The sequence below is a fragment of the Loxodonta africana genome, chromosome 17 (assembly GCF_030014295.1).
Source record: "Loxodonta africana isolate mLoxAfr1 chromosome 17, mLoxAfr1.hap2, whole genome shotgun sequence".
NCBI classification, from domain to species: domain Eukaryota; kingdom Metazoa; phylum Chordata; class Mammalia; order Proboscidea; family Elephantidae; genus Loxodonta; species Loxodonta africana.
The window spans coordinates 33,760,468-33,776,197 of record NC_087358.1 but is presented as its reverse complement, the minus strand read 5'-3'; the positions used below and the strand labels follow the sequence as shown (position 1 = coordinate 33,776,197).

General features: G+C 38.5%; 1 protein-coding gene across 12 annotated transcripts in view; it reads right to left on the bottom strand.

Moving 5' to 3' along the window:
• Positions 1-3,840: 3,840 nt before the first annotated feature.
• Positions 3,841-15,730, bottom strand: part of KLF12 (KLF transcription factor 12) — a 502,486-nt gene continuing 490,596 nt past the window's right edge. For all 12 annotated transcript variants that reach the window (XM_064270037.1, XM_064270039.1, XM_010589411.3 and 9 more), the window contains one exon: positions 3,841-13,755. In XM_064270037.1, coding sequence (XP_064126107.1) covers positions 13,574-13,755 — 182 coding nt within the window. In that variant the 3' untranslated portion in view covers positions 3,841-13,573. The remainder of the gene's footprint in view (positions 13,756-15,730) is intronic.

The window sequence follows — 15,730 nt, the reverse complement described above, 5'->3', positions numbered from 1 at the left end:
GTTTCCAAGGAGCGCCTGGCGGATTCAAACTGCTGACCTTTTGGTTAACAGCCATAGCACTTAACCATTATGCCACCAGTGCTTCCAACCCATACCCAAATGGGATTATAACCACAGGCATAGAGGCTAGGATTTACAACACATATTTTGGAGGGACACAATTGAATCCATACCATTCCATCCTTTGGCCCTCCAAAATTCAAGACCTTGCCACATGCAAAACACATCCCAAAAGTCTTAAATCAACCCTGAGTTCAAAATCTCATCTTCTGAATCATCTAAATCAAATATGGGTGCAACTTTGGGTGTGTTCCATCCTTCAGCAAAATTCCTCTTGCTCTGTAAACCTGTGAAATCTAGAATACGAATTATCTGCTTCCGAGGTACAATGGTGCAACAGGCACAAGGTAGACATTTCCATTGAAATGGGAGAAAATGGAGGGAAAGAAGGGATAGTCAACATCAAGTAAGTCCAAAACTCAGTAGAAGAATTTACATTACCTCTCAAGGCTTGAAAATAATTCTATGTTCTCTGGCAGTATAATTCATTAAATTGAAGTTTTTGAGTGAAAAAAATATGTGCAGGCAAACTGTAGATGTAATAAAACAGGGAAAAAGGACATGGTGACTATACATGTATTTAAATGATTCTTGGGCTCTCTTGAATGAAACTTTTTTTTAGTCTATCTGCTTAAGTCTGATGTTGCTAACGTCATCATGGCCTCATAAAACTGAGTTTCACATCCATGCAAAAATTTAATACAGCAAAACTACAAAAGAAAAAGATCATGAAAAGTTGTTCCTGCACAAAGAAAATGTAATTTATTTTGGAAATAGAGAATCATTCAGGCTTATGGGCTGTGTAGGTGTTCACTGGTAAATTTGGAGTAAACAGGAAGTGATGTAAATTATACTTACTACACTACTGGGAGAGAAATATATTAAATCCAGACAGAGTGTGGACAAGGCACAAAGAGCTCATTGTGTTGAAGGAAACCACACAACTTTGGTGGGAAGATAATACACTATACGGCATGAAAACTATGAGTGGCCATTGGGGACTAAAATAATTTTTTAGGCAGTATGATTTTGTTCTGACATGGGATTTTTTCTTTCTTGATAAAGCCCTAGGGTGTCCTAATCTAAAGCATATTGCTGTGTGTCTACTTTTAACTATATCATGCTGTTGCCTTGAAGTCATTAAATTGGAGAGAATAAGGCACAATGAAACTATCAATGCTTAGATTAGAAATCACAGCCATGGAGAAACACCTAGAAGAAAGTGAGGATTGAAGAAGTTACTGAATTATCCAGTGCCCATATCTTATCACCCATATCACCTAACGGGTTCCATGAGTTGAAATGGACAACATTGTTGAAATATCCAGGAATCACCTACTAGAAGAAAACTTGACGAATAAATTACCTTGAGAGTAAAACAGCATTGTGTGGTCTAGCCCACAAGATTTTCTCAATGGTCTGTCCATATGACACAGCCTTCTGGGGTGAACTGAAAAACAAAACACGACCAAAGTGCTGGCGAGCTGGTTGGCTGCTTGTGGGGTGTAAAAAGAACTCTCAATAAATCAGGTCAAAGGCATTTTTAATTGAACATCCAATTTGCCATTTTGTTACAAAATCATATCAAAAGTAAAGAAGTAATTGAGTAGATTAAATTCAGCCTCACAGGTTTTATTAGACTTGATCAGATTGCAAAACAAGATGGACTTTTCTAACTTTATCGGCCCCTCCCTTAAGTGAAGGAGTCCTGGCGATGCAGTGGTTAAGCAGTTGGCTGTTAACTGACAGGTCACTGGTTCAAACCTACTAGCCACTGTGTGGAAGAAAGATGTGACAGTCTGCGTTTGTAAAGATTACAGCCTTGGAAACTCTATGGGACAGTTCTAATCTGCCCTATAGGGTTTCTATGAGTCGGAATCTACTTGATGGCAATGGGTTTGGCCTTAAATGAGGGACTCCCTTGGTGGGGCAAATGGTTAAGCGCTTGGTTGGAGGTTTGAATCCACCCATAGTTTCCTTGGAAGAAGGACCTGGTGGTCTACTTCCAAAAAAATCATCCATTGAAAATCCTAGGAAACACAGTTCTACACTGACACACATGGGGTCACCAGGAGTTGGAATCTACTTGACAGCAACTGGTTTGGTTGGCTGGCCTTAAGTGAATATTTTTAAAATGGCATACTTAAAATCTTTAAAAATAATTCAGTAAAAATGTACTTACAGTTTATTGCCTCAATTTTCAAAGAATCTTGCAATCTTTTAAGGAGTGATTTCCTTTGTAAGGTTGGTGTTGGGATCACCATGAAAGTACTAGGGACGCTCTCACTGGAGGAGTAGCCAACTCCCCAACCCCTCTGTGGTGCTCAAAGGAGTGCCAGGATTTACGAAAGACAAAACAACAGTGCACTTAGCCTCCGGAAAAAAAAAAAAATTTTTTTTTTTTTTAGCCTCCGAGCCGGGTACAAAAGGAATGAGCTTTGATGTAAAGGCTTTGATGGGAAGGCGGTGTGACATGCAACCTGCATGGCTTTCTCTGTACATTTTCATCTGAATAGAACAGAATGATTTTGCAGAACTCAGCATTCTCTGAGTCCCTGGGTGGTGCAGATGGTTAACATGTTCAGCGGCTAACCACAAGGTCGGTGGTTCAAATCCACCCAGAGGCACCTCGGAAGAAATGCCTGGTGATCTACTTTCAAGAAACCAGCCTTTGAAAACACTATGAGCACAGCTCTACTCTGACAGACATGGGGTTGCCATGAGTTGGCATCAACCAGATGGTAACTTGTTAAGGGTTTTTTTTTTTTAGGAATGGATTGGAATCAGTAATAAAGTAACTCCAAATCTATTTTAGTCTCTGACTTTTATGAGTTATTAAATTACACTATGGTCTGCTGAGTATGAAATAAAGGATGGTATTTTGTGAGGTTTATTTATATTTATCCATATATACATAATAAAAAAGTACTTGTTGAATATTTTTACAATATTCATTGTTGTTAACTCTCTCCCCAATCTCCCCCTCACCCCCAATTGTACATCGTTTCTCCATCCCTTTACCCCGTATCCGTTTAGTGGCAATCAGACTGACTAGGAACATTGCTTAATTTCAATGCCTCAGTATCTCATCTCTTGAATTAGGATAATAATGGCACCTAATTCACAGGATTTTTTTTTTTAATGACTAGAAGGGAAGAAATACAACACTTAGAACACTGCCTGGCGCCTAGTAAGCGCTCAAATACTAGTCATTTTCATAATTATTTACCATCTATCTCCATTCTGTGTAATCGTTAGTAGTATTTACTATCATTACTTCCCTTTTAGGGATGGATTTTTCTAGCAGGTCTTCAACTGAAGGACACTATACACTATACAATAAGATACTTAAATAGGTTTTTCAGGGGCCATTTTTTAGCAATTATTTAAAAAAAAATTCTATTCATGAATGGTCTTACTTTCAAAAGCTCTTATAATCCAGCTTTCTTACAAATCTACAGAAACCAGGTAACCTTGGTGTGTGCTACACTTAAATGATACACAAAGTCTGGAAAATTACAATTCATGAGGATTCATTTCTAGAGTTCGGACCACTTTTTAGTTTTATATTCTTTAAAATATTAAGTTAGGAGTCCCTTTAAGATGATGGTTGTTAGGAAATACAAGCCCAGTTCATTTTTTCGTATAGATCCTATTTTGTTCTGTGTTTTAAATTACTATACACAAATGGTAGAACTTTTCATAACAAAGGTTTAATTAGAATGGTTAACAACTATGATTTCCAAAGTGTCTGAGTTGGCCTTAGGAATAATTAGGGAGTTTTGTTCCATACAAAATGCTTTATTTAACCTTCATGCCTTCATTCAGATAATTATACAAATGCATACAGTTAAAGGTTTAAACTCTATTTCAGTTCACAGCTCGATTCATAGGAAAGTTGAATACAGAAAAGCAATGCACCAACAGAATATGTCTGAGACACCATTAAAAACGATAACACTTGTTCATTTAAATCTCTGAGAATAGACTGGAATCATCATCCTCTGAGAGAATCTCATTAGGAGGGTCTCCCTTTACATATCATAGGGCAAAAAAATCACCATTTTACAGTAAAAGGAAAAAAGCTCTGAGTATATTTACAATACATACACTATACATAAATACAAGAACAACACTTACATAATATTAATAAACTTATAACAGGGGTTGCCTAAACACTACAGAGTATATAAATGCAGAGGAAACTATTGGGAAATTAGATCATTAGATAAGCCGGAGAAATAAATTCATTTGCAATTAAAACTCTGAACAGAAAACAAAACGAAAATTTAAGAAATTAACACATTTGCTTGCCAGCATCATTGGGGGTTTTCCCTCTTTTGATGCGTAAGACCTCCTCCGGGCACTCTAACTCTCTGGGGTCAGAGACACAAGAGTCTTTTCTAAAATTACATCCATAAAGTGAATCAGAGGCAGCACATCTACTCAATTTGCTGTTCAGAGGCTTCCAGCCTAGAATAACTGTTTTGTAAACTAAAGGATGTTTTTGTATTTTTACACTGAAAGATCTTGTGATCCAATAACCGTGTATAATGAGCTAAATGTCAAGGAAAAGAAAAAAGATGCCTGCTTGATTTGGCCAAAGATGATATTTTGCTTTATTTTCCTGTATTTTTTCAAACACAACTGAGAGAATTATTCAAAAGAGTATGACGTTTGAATTGACCCCCACACACCAAGAGCGACGTCTAGACTACTACTAATTATAGCTAAGTCATTTTAAGTGGCAGGTGGGTATCTTGAAGGTGGTCTGTTCTCATCGTTTCACAACACACAAAGTTCTGAGTACATTCTTCTATGGACAAACATGAATTTGCTGGTTTCTTTCTTTTTTTTTTTTTTTTAAATGAGCATGTTATGATACACATAATTGCATGATGATGCAGGATGACATAATACATAAGACAATGTTTTCAAGCTGGTTTTGTAAGTAGTTATCTCACATCCACAGAGAGTTGGTTAGCCATGTGATGCAATGTGTCCCACACAGACGTGGACAAAACAATACAGCCACCATCCCGTGGGGGGATAGTGATTTAAAAAAAAAAATGAAATTTTAAACACTACAAATTGTGGACAGACAAGTTGATAGGAAAGAGCCTTGAACATAGGCACCAGTGCCCCAGTTCAACAATACCCATCCAATATAATGAAGCTTGAGGAACAAAATATATAGTATAGTCTGGATGTAATTACAAAATTCGCTATGGAAAAAATTAGAAATACAAGTAGGGCAAATGCATTTTCTATATGTGGTATGCTATAACTCTAGAGCATGAAATTAGCAGAAAGGAAAGGTATTGGTATGTTCCTAAAATACCCGACTTTTTGACTGCTTGGGCACTTTTACTACTGGATTTGGACCCACATTCTACTGTCCTCTCCACCCTCATTTCTCAACAAAAATGAATCTCTGTGAACACCTTGGTTTAACCTGCTTTGGAAAAAGCAAGATACAATTCATACAAGAGAAGTCATTGGTTCTTTCTTTGCACAAATGGCAGACTCTCTTATCTCAAACACTTCACATTTCTAAAGATGAAATCCAGAAAGAAAAAGTACTGATGTGACTATTTCCACTACTCATCTCTCTTCAACTCACTTAAAATTGTGGTTTTGTTGTTGAGAAATTATTGCTTGCGAAACCCAATTAACTGAGTCCCAGTCTTCAGTAGGGTGTACACACAGAACCCTTGCTTTCAGCACGGAAGGGAATTTGTTTATGCAGGTTTTGTCTCTTCCCCCAGCCAAGTAACACGGAACAAGGTCATAACTGAGGAGATTCATTTTCAGAAACAGAAACACTGTGAGAAATTACATTCTCTTCATGTCTGCTAAGTCCATTAGTACTTCCACAAATCAATACTGTCAGAGACCTTGTTCTACACAGAAAAGCGGCGGCGGGTGCATTTCTCTCATGTTGGGTAGCTTTTTAACAGAAAATTCAATTTAACTAGCAACAATAATATCGACAAATCATTTATGGGACTATTTAAAACATTCCAAGGTCGTGCTTTTAGGCAAGAATTCTGAAAAGGAATGGTCTTGGTGTTCTTCCTTGTTCACCAACCAAATATGTCTGTGTTTACCACCCCATTAACCACTGCACGAGTGGGCTCTGATGTTAAGAACTGGTTCCGTGGAGGTGAAAATTGCAAATCTATATCGGGAAAGTTTTTACTACACATTCAAACAAATATGCAGAATTGAGAAAACCAATTCAGACGAAAATGCTACCAAGTAGGGAAGAATTTTGATTGATTTTAGGGCTCCAGGCCAACCATTTAGGAAGAAAGTGACAAGTTCAGGGAGCCATCTGGTCGTTGCTGTTTTTTAATAATGATCCTTCATGTCTGATTTTTCCGGGAGAGTTATTTCAAATATTCTGTACCACCATCAAATCACGTGTTACATCATGTTCCAGTTATTCTACTTGGAAAATATAATGCCTACGCATGCATGCCGCCCATAATAGAACTAGAGTTAGAAATATGGAAACTTGGCTGTGGGGCATAGAGGTGAGGTATGGTGGAGTGGAAGGGACACATGCTTCGAAGGCAGGGGTAGGTGGCTTCACCTTCCTACTCTACCATTTGCCATTTTTGTGCTTACAGACAACACAGCCACCCTCTCTGTGCCTCGGTTCTTCCATCCCTAAAATGTAGAACTGTTGTGCAGATTAGAGGCAGCTTGTCCAAAGAGTGCCTAGCATCATTCTTGGTACACAGCAAGTATTCCATAAAGGATAGCTATTATTTTCATGGTTTGCTGAATCGTTAACCCTCCAATTTATTTTAACACTGTCAGACGACATGCAGAAGGACACCCTGGTGTAAGACTTGAGTTCAATTAAAAAAAAAAAAACAACAACAAAACCCACTGCCATCGAGTCAATTCCAACTCATAGCAACCCTGTAGGACAGAGTAGAACTGCCCGAGTTTCCAAGGAGTGCCTGGCGGATTCGAACCGCTGACCTCTTGGTTAGCAGTTGTAGCACTTAACCACTATGCCACCTGGGTTTCCTTGAGTTCAGTGAGATGAAGGAATCCAGCAGCATTCCTTTGACACTTACAGAGGGACTTACCGCCACCCCCCCGCCCCCCCCCCCGCCAGCATATTTCCTTCTCCCTTTCCTCTTATCTGCAACTTGAAAGAGGAAACAGTAGATGGCTTTCTAGGCATGTGGTCAGGTTCTAGAGAGCACTGTCCATTGCAATCGTGTTCACTGTCTGAGGCCTGGATGTTTAATCACAGCCATATTTTTTTAATTGCTCTTACAAAACATTTAGCTCTGAAAGAGTATAATTTTACTGATAGCCTCAATAGCTTGTTTGGGTGAGTTTGTGCTTGGAGACAGTAGGGTTGGAGAATTTCCAGGGTTCATGTCTATTCATATAATCTTGAGTATTTCTATCCCTGACTCCACTTTTAGCAGTAAAGTAACTATAGGAGAAAAAATGGTGAACTTCTGAATGTAAACCTGGTAATTTTCAGAATTAGCTGCAAACTTTGGCTAAAGATTAGGTTTACTAAGTCTTACTAGTAGTACTTCAGTAGACCTTTTGGATAGGAATAACTTTGTTAATATTTATCCCCAAATGGTTCTTAGATGATAACAGGAAATATTAAGGAAAAAGGAATAGAAGAAATGTAATTTGTGCAGTTGATATTAGCGGATAAAAACCACCAAACGAAAAACCCTCAGTGTTATGCTCTAAACAGTTGTTTTATGTTGTTTTTTACTGAACAAAGCTTTATGAGCCAAACATAGTGCTTTATAAGTTTAGGACAAATCACAGTGAAGCTTTTATCTAAAAATTATAATTGCCATGTCATAGTATACACTGAAGTTGACTTTAATGTTCAGATTTGCACTTTCACATTCTGCAAGTGAGAAAGATCAAATTATAAGAAACACTAATGCAAATAAGGTTAGGTATATCAAAAACACACAAAAGATTTTTTGAGCGTGAGTCAATAGATTTAATTCACTATGTGCATAAATTTACTGTGTGTGTATGCTTTCTAAATGTGGAGGAAAAACCCAGTCTGATGAAATTATTGCTGTGTAAGTTCTCATCGGTCATAATGTTTATTGACAGGCACTTTCAGCTTTTGATTCATTTCTGAAAATGGGAATTAGCTTATTCCTATTGCCAGAAGAGATTCATTTAACCTGTGGCCATATGCACAAAACTTAATCTGGTCAACAGGTAACTACACCTAAAATTGTTACCTCTGAAATAGAAACACCTGTATGTTAGTTTTTTGATCAAGAACCGCTTTTAGAGAAATATATCACTGAGAAAATTAGCACAAGTAAAAGGCTGTGCAGTTGTTTTCCCCTTTTTAGGCAAAGATATTTTTGAGTTTGGAATCAGTTGTCTGCAACTCAGAATGACTTCATTGTGTTTGAAACCATCTGGGTTAAATCGAGACAAGTGGCCGCTCCACTCTGAAGACAACGGACGTGCTCTGACAAAGTGGAACAACTGAGTTTCCATGGCAATAGGGCTAATTGTGTGGAGGATATACAAGGCATATCTGAACAAGCTTTGTTTTTTTTTTTTTTTTAATTTATTTTATTTATTGTGATGAAAACTAGAAGCTCTTTTCCCCAACATACTTCATCAAACTATTTACAACCTCTGTAAAATTTGAGTTTGAAAATATTTTTTCCACTATCACATATGTTATGAATACAGTAAAATATCTTCAATCTATTTTTTAAAGATGCAGTATCCTCCTATTTCTTTTTCTTATGAAAATCTGAATTTCTATTGCAATTGCTCAGTATTTAGCATATTTAATGTATCAATGGGCATGAGTTGCTAAACAGACATTACTCCATCATGAAACTGTGAAAATATAGCATTTTTAGTTTTATGTACATTTCTTAACTATAAAATGCGGGCAAAGTCATATATAGCATTATAAGCTGATTCCCTAATAAGGTAAATAACTTACATTTCCAGACAGCATGGATTATTACAAATTTTCTCTTTTAAAAAAAGTCCATGTTGATACTTCTTAAGTATGCATAGCCAAGTGGCTACATATACAGATGTGTATACACACAGGCTTGTGTTGGGGGTGCCTGTACAGGTAAGCAAAAGGTAGTATGGGGATAAGTAGAAATATAATATGGAAGACATGACTTACCAACCCCTTTTCTTAAAAAAAAAAAAAATTAAACTGTGAAGATTTTTATGGGGTACACCATCTCAGAAAAACTAAAATAAGAGATTTGATCAATGTAAGTTGGAACTGAATGCATTTTACCTGCTAAATTTACAGGAATTAGTAAAGAGCAAAAAGCTGAGGTTGGATCATGGACTAGGAGTATTAAGGCTTCCTGGGCCTATGATGATTCATAAAAGTTATACCACTTTAGTCCTTTACACACAGACTGTAACTCTCAACACAACATGGATGCTGGTATTCTTAACACTGCTGAAATTCTGTCAATCCTTACTAGAAATGTTAAGACACCTTTATAACAATATCGACGCTACATTTCTAAGCAGTTATAACAACAAAGGCAGAGTAATACACTTGAAGGCCTCACCTCACCAGATATAATCAACTGCAGTTTTGTAAGTATAATAAATAAAGTACAGAATAAGGAATACTGCATCTTTATCCACATCCAGGTCATCATTCTAGGGAACTGATCTCAAAGTGCAGAATTATATTTATGTTTAAAATACAAATGGTAACTTGAAGTTAAAAAAAAAAGTTGTATTAAAAAGAAAAAAAAAAAAGAACACAGCCTTTGCATAAGCTATTCCAAGTTTCAACCATAATGAAATGGCCTTTCTAATCATCTGGAACTGGTATTTGTAAACACTGTAGCATTTTGTAAGCTTTTTTCCCCGACAAGGGTCTTCGTATTTCCCACTTAAACGTTAAAGTGAATAAAAAGTGCCCATCTCAAAAAAAATAAAAGAAAATGTGGTTTATATGTTATTGTTATTTAACTGCTTTTGAAACTAAGCGTTCTATAGTGTTTTGTAAAAGGAATGCCAGGCAGTAGTATAATTTTTATGGTAAAGCCATTCGGAACTTCAATCTAAACGCCTTAACAGAACTTAAAGACAACTTATTAAAGCAGGATTCTCCAAGCCTACGCACAACTGTCAGGATGGGGCAAGAGGGCGGTAAGGGAGCAGGAATCTTTTCCCAAACAATTTAAGATCAGAATATGAGAAGGGACTCTATTAACATCTTAGTCGGAACCTCATAACTTTTCCTTGAAATCCTTTAAACTTCCCCGAAATCAATCTCTACAATACAAAGAGAGTCATGTCTACTGCGGCTTCTGAAACTATGACAGCAATATGCATAACGTTCACAAACATACACACATCTCCAGCTGCAAATCTAACAGTTTCAAATATAAAACCGAAGAATGCTTCCAGTTAGGGAACAATCTGCCCGTCCCTTTAGGACTCTACCCTTTTCTGTTGCTCATCGCATACTGTGCTTTTGCAAAGAGGCTAGAAACGGACATAAGATGAGATGGTGTCTTTTCCATGCTTAACAATAACCCTACTTAAAAACCCATTTTCTTCTGTCCAAGACCACTTTCCGTTCCATGGGAAAACACTTTTAGAAAGCCCAGCAAAGAGAATCTGCTATGTCCCAAGCCAAGCCCCAAATAAGTTTCAGCTCCTGAGGCCTGATTTAAACATCTCTGCTCTATCAGCAACTAGTTCACTTATTTGTGCTTGAATCCCTCCTTAGAAGTATTGATACCTTAAGAGGGAGAAATGGCATAATGGTGACAGGCTTCATCGTTTAACTTACCGTCTCAGTCTGGTTTCCACTTTCAGAGGGTAAGATGAAAAGCTTAATTCCCTGAATCTTTCCTATGTTATTAGAGAGGAGCAGATTATTTAGTTCTGTGCTAAGTTTAAACCAAGCTGTAACTCAGGAGGCTCCCACGGCCTGTCAGAATTCTAACAACAATTTCTACCTGTAACACTCCCAAGACATTTCTCAGCAGAGAAATGGATTGGTCTTTCTGATGAGCACAGGTAGAATTAAATCAAATCTATACTTTACCTGAGTGATTCATTTACTACCTACCAACTAGGTTCTGGAAATAGTGTACAGGAGCTCACAGCTGTGTTTGCCATTCTCTGTGATCTTTGCCACTGACCAGTCACCAATGTTGGCATCCATCAAGAAGCTTTTTTTTTTTTTTTCTATTTTGAATGGTCACAGGCAATGAGAAGTAGGAGTCGCACACAGTACTGATAAAAAAAAAAAACTTTCCAGTTGGTAAAAAAAAAAAAAAAAAAAACCAGTGCCTGGTGGGTAGTAGATTGTGCAGCCAAAGAAGTTACTTATCAATAGAACTGCAGCCCTTGTTGGAGGGAAATTGCCCAATGAACTTTTTTCAGACCTGGCAGAAAAAGTGGAGCACATATTTTTTGAAGACAGAATTTGACCTGAAAATCATTCTACTTTTGCTTGAACGTCATTAAAAATTCCTTTTTAATACCACCCAACACAATTCTTCCTTGTTTCAGTGTTCATAGTTCTTCCTCCATCAGAACAAGATTATCTGAATTAGAAGATAATCCTTAAAAGGATAATTCCATAACCAGAAATTATTTCAGCATGTTGAAATATTTAAAAAATGAGCTAGTAATATTGTGAGGTTAATTTGTACAATTGCCCAAATCAAGTGTTTGTAATTAAAATATATTGCAAAGGCCTTTTCTGAAGACCCTTTATATCTAAGCTATAAAAATTCTTAATAACAACAAGAACAATAACAAAGAAACCTCACCAAGCCTCTTAGCCACATAAAGCTGGAAAAAAAACAGCCTTTAGTGGGGAAAAAAATATGATCTTTTTTTCTGAAAGAATGCTCATTGTTGATGTATTGCTTTGTTTACTGTGTACTTTGCTAGTTGCAATAACCCAGTTGCAATAAAGGCTCATAATTTGAGGCGTTGATGGGACTATAGTTTGCTTTCATCCTCAGCACAGGATGAGTGGGTTCAACATCCCTGCAGATACCAATGAACCACTGGGTCCTCATACAGTTTAGGAAATGAAATCTCTAGAGAAGAACCTATTGGAGAGTTGCCTCTCCTTGGCTCTCCAAGAGAGGAAACTAGCACCGTGTCAGTCTTTCTTTGGAGAGTACTCCCTTTCCGCTGACTCAGTTCCAAGGAGAACTGACCCATTAACCCAAGAGTTAATTTTCTGCTATGCCTCCCTGGCCTTTCTAGTCACCAAATAACTGTTTTCAAACAAGAAAAGGGGAGCATAATATTTAATTGTGGTACTCAACCAAGCAGGACAACAAACAGCAGAAAGATGACCTCAGCGCCGTAAACGTAACCAAGACATCTAAAATGCTGGGGTGTTTCTTACCATCCCTTTAGTAAGCATGAAAATTGGTAACGTGAGTCCTCAGTGAAGTTATTGTTGGGAAGTCCTTTTATTCATTATTGCTTTTCTCCTCAAGAGGCACATTATTTCCATCTCTGCTTTGTCTGATTTTTCATGTTCACTGACTTTGCCTGGGCCGCCCCACCTCTTACCTTGGTGCCAGTGTGTCTAAGAAAGTTTTCCCCCCACCTGATTCCTTGTAATTGAATACTAGGGGCTGGGAGAGATGAGGCCTAGGTGACAGAACGCTGCAATTTGAAGTGGGGCAGTAGTTTTTTAGTCAGGCTCTTCCTATTCAACTACGCACACCTCTGTGCCAGACCATGCCAGGGTATACACTGGGACTCGAGTTCCACTGAAATGTCGTTGCCCCTCCGGTTGAACAGATGAACAAAACAGAATAAAAACAGAACAGAAACAATCAACAACAAACAAATGACAGGTTCAATGTTGGTTTTCTTCAGGGCATGGCATAATGACAAGTTGCGGGTGATATCTAATTGCCGTCATCGCTATTGCAGAGGGCTGCTGGAGTGCCCCTTTCTTTGCAGGTAATGGAACCTCTCCAACAGCTTCTTCTTTTCTACTTTCAGGCTGCTTGCTGGTAACAGATTGGATGTGTGTTCTAGCTCACTCAGACAGTAACTAAAATTTTTGTAAAAAGGGGTGAAGGGGTGGGAGGGTGGGAGAAGAATCCAAATTGATAAAGGTCTTGCTCTAGCCATCAATTTGTGGTAGTTGACCTTTAACATATTAATAATAAAATGTCTGACAGCTCAGAAAATGTACAGGCTACAAACATCTTTAAATGGCAGAGTACACAGCATGGAAAACAATGCCTGTCTCCTCAGCATTTATGCCACTGATCTCCCAGGCCAGCGTGAAGACGTTTCTCGGGTAGTCATGATGGGGGTTACCTTCGGACCAAAAGAAGTGTTACTTCTTTTTCCTGCTCTGATTTCAGACATCGTGGGATGGTGATGCCCTTTTGTGTTAACACTGTGAAGGGGATCCAGCCCTGCTGAATCAGGTGCCGCTAAGAGATCCAGCTCTTACGCTCAGCTGGACAGGTAGCCTTCCTCACACCAGCATATGCCTGCGGCGGTGAAGTGCCAAATGATCTGACCGGGAAAAGCTGCGATCGCAGTCCGCACACTTGAATGGCTTCACTCCCGTGTGTTTGCGGTAATGCCTTGTCAGTTCATCCGAACGCGCAAACTTCCAGGTGCAGCCTTCCCACGTACACTTGTAAGGTTTCTCTCCTAGAAGAAACAAAGGGACATGACTTTGGTGCTCCAGAACTTTGCATCATAACCCAGCCAGCGCTAAAGTCTGGGTGTTTGTTCTCAACTTATTTTCTATTTGGTGATCCTTTGTCAGGAAACCTCACTATCTCACAGGGGTGGGGAATTCAATCACAGCTCCCTGACTGTGCCCTCTGGCAAGGGAATTAGCACTTGCATCCTTAAGGAATGGGTTTAACCTCTTTGCAGTCAAAATTTCTCAAGGCATGGATTGATTGCTGAGTATAAACACTTACCACTGGATACTAAAAAGGTAATTTTACTTTTGGCTCTAAGGCTCTGAGTCACAGAGAACTGTAATGGCTAATTAGCCCCCGCCCCCAGCAAACATGCACCACCTGGAGGGCCTAACAACATTTTAAGACAACATCCGCATATCTGTTACTGAGGATACACACAGAATTTCATTCAAAGGTAAAGCACTCTCCACCCCCTAAAATTAACTATTAAAACAAAACCCACTGCTGTCGAGTCGATTGCAACTCATAGCGACCCTATAGGACAGAGTAAAACTGCCCCATAGAGTTTCCAAGGAGCGCCTGGTGGATATGAACTGCTGACCCTTTGGTTAGCAGCCATAGCACTTCACTACGCCACCAGGGTTTCCCAAAATTAACTATTAAGTACATATGAATTTCATTCGCTTGTCCAGTGAGAAAGAATCCTGGGTATCTTAATAGTGTGAAATTTAAATAATTTTTCTTCAGTGACTTAAGAATTAGGGCGAGCCCTGAGGAACCATCAAGTGGGTCCCAGACTTGAAACACATGGTATAAAGCAGTCTGAAAAAAAAAAAAAATGAATCATGTAATTTGACCAGGTTCCTCTGTCGACTTGTAAGGACAGTAAAATATGCACAGGCTTTGCTGGGAAAAGACACACTATCCACTGTCCAAACGAGCTCCCGGGAGGAACAGGACAATAGCTGACCCAGGTGCGCTGTTTTCCTGGCTCTTGTTCAGAATGGAAGCTCTGTCCCCACGCAACCCCACAAAACCTATTCTCTCCTTCTGTCCCTTCCACCCAATAGCCAACAATGTGCTTCTTGGGCACACAGAGTCTCTTGTGAAAAGGGCCTAAGACAGGGAAAGGAGCTATTTACTGATCCCTATTTTTTTATATATACAGCTACAAAGTATTATTAACCCCATTTTACAGATGAGAAAACTGAGGTGCAAAGTAGTAAAGTAACTGGCCCAAGAACAGAAAAAATTGCATTTGGCTCTAAATCCAGCCACTTCCACTATGCTACAGTGGAATGGCTAATTCTTTCCTCATATAAATTTCAGTTTATATGTACCACTTTCTTAGGAACTTCCATATTGTTTACTTCACATTTCTATTATATCACCTATCAAAATACATCATAAAGATTTGTTTAGATGACTTTTCCCCTACAAGTTTCTGAATAATTGGAGGCAGGGACCATGCCTCTACTCAGTTCAGTATCCCCGGAGCCTAGAACAGGTGTCAGGCAAATGCTTGAACAAATTAGTAAGACTCCATATCACACACATGCACAAAGGAATGCATGCACACCAAACTACTCAGCCCTGTAAATCAGATGTACAAGTAATGCCTACATGGGAAAACTAAACTGAATTGGACCCAGGCATTTTTCATTCAACTGGTAAATCAACGCTATATATAAGGGTCATTTTAGGATCAAGTTGTCCATTCATTCAGGAGTGAACAGTACAAGCCAGTGAAATCTGAAATACTGATGCACTAACTGTGGCCCACAGAAAGCCCCAGGTTACTCTGAAATGGCTCTTTTCAAATAGGAGCCTATTGACTGGACTGACCCCAAACCTTAACTTCTGACTCATTCTGCATGTCCTATGGAGACAAAATTTGCATTTGGGGGTACCAACCGAACAGAATTTGACAGAAATTTAAAAAATAAAAATCAGTAAAACCTCCTAGTTATCCC